The sequence below is a fragment of the Cyprinus carpio genome, chromosome A13, assembly GCF_018340385.1.
Source record: "Cyprinus carpio isolate SPL01 chromosome A13, ASM1834038v1, whole genome shotgun sequence".
NCBI classification, from domain to species: domain Eukaryota; kingdom Metazoa; phylum Chordata; class Actinopteri; order Cypriniformes; family Cyprinidae; genus Cyprinus; species Cyprinus carpio.
Genome location: NC_056584.1, coordinates 13,344,195 through 13,348,127, shown reverse-complemented (window position 1 = coordinate 13,348,127; position 3,933 = coordinate 13,344,195). Strand labels below are relative to the sequence as shown.

Below are 3,933 nucleotides of genomic sequence, written 5' to 3'. Positions count from 1 at the left end.
CGACCGAAGCGAAAAAACTAAATACGCTGGCAGTTCGATGATAATAAAAGTCATATTATCAGATAGAAATCATAGTTCATTTGTTATGTTACTGATTTATTAAATGAATGATAAACATTATACCTGCGCTTAATCAGGTGCAATCATTTTGTATGGTATTTGTAAATACTGTACAATGCATACATCCTTTAAAACAGTTCCTTTGATTGTGGGGAACATGATCATTTAGATTTTAATAAAATAAATAGATTTAAATACTACAAAAGTCAATAAGTAGTAATGGGGCTGTCCAGACTTCACTACAGTTTAATAATATTTAATCATACATTAAGAACAGTGCCCGTAAAATGTTGTGTTATGAGCTGTTTTCAGTTTATAAAGCCATATTTAACACTTCAGTATAGATTTAGGTGAATTTTGGGGCATTAAGGCCATGGTCAAAATAAGCACAAAGTAATAAGGCTGTTTTCACAAGATAATTTAAAATACAAAAAAAAAAAAAGAGAACAAGTTATTTTTTCATTCCATCTTGGAAAAACAAATACACATACAGCTCATGTTTAAGTAGATACTACATAAAGTAAATCTACAGTATTCTGTAGAGCCACATCTCAGTTTGAACTCTCATACATAAACACCAAGAGAGAAACTGTAGTTCTCAACAGAAGATTGTATTAATGACACTTAACACATACTCCAGAACGTCATGTTTATAAATATGACTGTCACATAACACATACTGTATATGGTTCTTTATTGTATTATTGCAGTAACACTAATAATCGGTGAAAACTATGTAATTATGGATCAGTCTTTTATCTCTGTAATTCCAAGGTGAACTGCAGAATATAGCAGATGGCAAATCGAGATAATACATTATGTGTAAAAGGACTGCTTTGCATTTAATGGTGTTAAATTACATCAAATAAATCTGTTTTTGAAAAATGATAAAACAGATACAACATTCCCACTTCTGAACACAACACTGCTATTAATGTCATTTTAAGTAACTTACTAATCTTGTGTAAAAAAAAAAAAAAAAAAAAAAAAAAAAAAAAAAAAAAAGTAGCTAACAATGTATTACATTTAAGAGAGGCAATTATGATATGCCAAACCATGGTGTTAGTAATATTTAAAACAAACAAGCCAAAATCAAAAGTAGTCCTAAGAACACATTTCAGCTGTGGTAGGTTAGATTAACTTCAATATGGCAGTGAAAATATATACTGATAAATCAAAGACCATTTCATAAAATGAATTGTATGCATAAAATATCAGTATTACCTAGGAAAACATGAGTGTCTGCAATTGCAATCTCAGAATTTGACCTTGATGTTCTTGAATAGCTGCGTAGCATGAAACCACAACTTTACTATAATCTTAAAGATGCACATCATTTGGTAGCATATACCCACAGAGAAAAAAAAAGTCTCAGCTGCCCCATTTGTTATTAATTTTAAGAAACGTATTAACAACACAACTTTCATCCTTGTGTGTGGCTCTGTCTTGTTAATTAAAGAATATATTCAATTAAAATCAGAATCCCTCCTTCTTGGCAAAGAAAACAACTAAATTTTCCATGCAAATTCAGAACAGTACACCATTTGCAAAGATTATGCACACAATAAATAACAGAACAAAAATCAACTTTCATAGGTGACAAGGCAAAACATGAACAATTAAAAAAAAATCCTCTGTTAAACCTTGAGAGCTGGACATTATTATTAGCTGGGAAATAATTATTTAAATAAAATAAATTATGTTTAAAATAAATTCCTTTTCAGAAGCCCTGCTTATATTCTTAAAATAAGTTGATAAAAACAGAATGACACATAATGCTAATTTCAACATCACATATGCATGAGTTAGCTCACTTGCTTTCACACACACTAAAAGCACAAATAAACAAGATTAGTAACACATAAAACACTCATTCAGTATTGAAAAGACTGCACAACAACATACCGTCTCAATGTATTTAACAGCCTTTTGTGACTGATATACAAGCCAGGGATTTATAGGCCTCATTATTGTTCAGGAAAACAAATAGTAATGGAATAAAAACACAGTTTAAGGCATAAAAACATGCATAGACCTTTTCAGGCTGTTTCTGGTTTATGAATGATTCAGGACATGACAGACTATGTCAAAAGCAACTACATCTGCAGGCAATCTTCAACATTCATGTATAATATTACTATCTTTTAGGTTTTAGTCACAAAAATATCACAAAATTGTATGTTGCATAAATTCACCAAACCCCCCAAAATGTGAAAATGTTTTATCTCTTAAATTAATGTATATCAGACAAACAAGTGCATGTATTTAAATGTATTAGGGTATTAATAAAGATAAAGAATGACCTCGAATTATATGTGCACATTGGATTTGGATTAAAAATGTCAAACGTCCTAGTTTATGTATCATTCAGTCATTTGCCTAGTAATATGCTGTTTAATAAACTATATACTGTATATCTTTAATATAAATTGTTGTGTCATTTGGATTGGCACTGATGTCTTGCCATTAACCCACACATGCAAATGTAACAATTGCATTTAGTTCCTTCACTGACAGCTTTTGATGCAATGTTGAAGCATCTACACATTGATGGCATGTGCATGCTTCTTGCATAAGGGCTTGTCTTTCTTGGAATAGAAAGGCTGTCCTTCCAGGTTCACATGGCACACCTGTATGTTGGGACAGAAATGCATAGAGTCATAATTCCTCAGTGCTGAATTATTTATAGTAAGTAAAGTATATAAGTGCTATAATGCAATGATTTTGAACCTACCGCACAAACAAAGCAGGTATCATGCCATGTGTGGCCAAGAGCTTCAATAAATTTGTCTCCTGCCTCAACTGGGAAGTCACAGCCATGGCACTTTGTGCTGAAGAGTGCAATATAATCTGGTGACAGAAATATTTAATGAAAATGTATATACCAAACTTGTAAATAATTTATACAAATTTTTGTCAGACATAGCTGGTGGCTCCCATACCTTTCTCACAATACGGCTCACCATCCTCCATATGAAAGAGGCTGTTTCCAAAGGGCTTTCCACAAGCTGCACACACAAAGCAAGTGGTGTGCCAGGTCTGCCGCAGCGCATGCATCACTTCCTGTTGAGCAGATGTGGAGTGGAATAACTGTCAGTTCCTGTGAAGTGTGTTTTCAGTCATGTCTGTGCAATATTAATATGTTTTCAACATACTCCCATGATCTTGGTGTTGCAGCGAGCACAGGTAGGTGCAAAGAATTCACCATAGCAGTTTTCACAGTAAACATTATTCTGCTCCTCCACAAAGCTGACATCAGCCAGGCACGTGTGGCAATAATGGCAATTGAACTCTTCTGGATGCCAGGAACGACCCAATGCCACCAGGAATGGTCCCCTGAGGAGTCCAAAAACACTCATTAAAAATGTCCTTGGACATTCATCAAAGACAAATTGTATTTTGAGAACATTTAACAGTAATTATTTAAATATAAATAAATACATTGGACAGATTTCTGTCTTGCTAAGGAAGTGACACAAAAATATTCTCTTCAAGTGTATTTAAATAAAAAACAAAAATAATGACTTTATTCAACAAGAACGTACACCATCTGCGTACTGCTCAGAATTGCCAAAATGGCGCTATGCTGATTTGGAGAGACTAAGAGAAGAGGAATTGTTGAATAAAGTCGTTATTATAGTTTCCTTTGTGTACAAAAAGTATTCTCGTCACTTCATAATGTTACAGTTGAGTCACTGATGACAGATGAACTATTCTGACGATGCTTTTCATACTTTCCTGGATCTTGACACTTATTTATTTGGCAGTCTATGGGACCGTCTCAAGCCTACCGGTTTTCATCCAAAATATCTTAAATTGTGTTCCAAAGACGAACGGAACTTTTATGGGTTTGGAACGACATGGGGGTAAGTG

The 3,933-nt window shown here is 33.4% G+C and overlaps 1 protein-coding gene across 1 annotated transcript in view; it reads right to left on the bottom strand.

Annotated features, from left to right (window-relative positions):
* Window positions 1–300: 300 nt before the first annotated feature.
* LOC109047022 (LIM domain-binding protein 3-like) overlaps window positions 301–3,933 on the bottom strand; it is a 37,710-nt gene continuing 34,077 nt past the window's right edge. The window contains exons 14-17 of the mRNA XM_042768306.1: window positions 3,216–3,396; window positions 3,003–3,123; window positions 2,795–2,910; window positions 301–2,690 (exon numbers count right to left, since the gene is read on the bottom strand). Of these exons, the coding sequence (XP_042624240.1) occupies window positions 2,601–2,690; window positions 2,795–2,910; window positions 3,003–3,123; window positions 3,216–3,396 (508 nt within the window). The 3' untranslated portion in view covers window positions 301–2,600. The remainder of the gene's footprint in view (window positions 2,691–2,794; window positions 2,911–3,002; window positions 3,124–3,215; window positions 3,397–3,933) is intronic.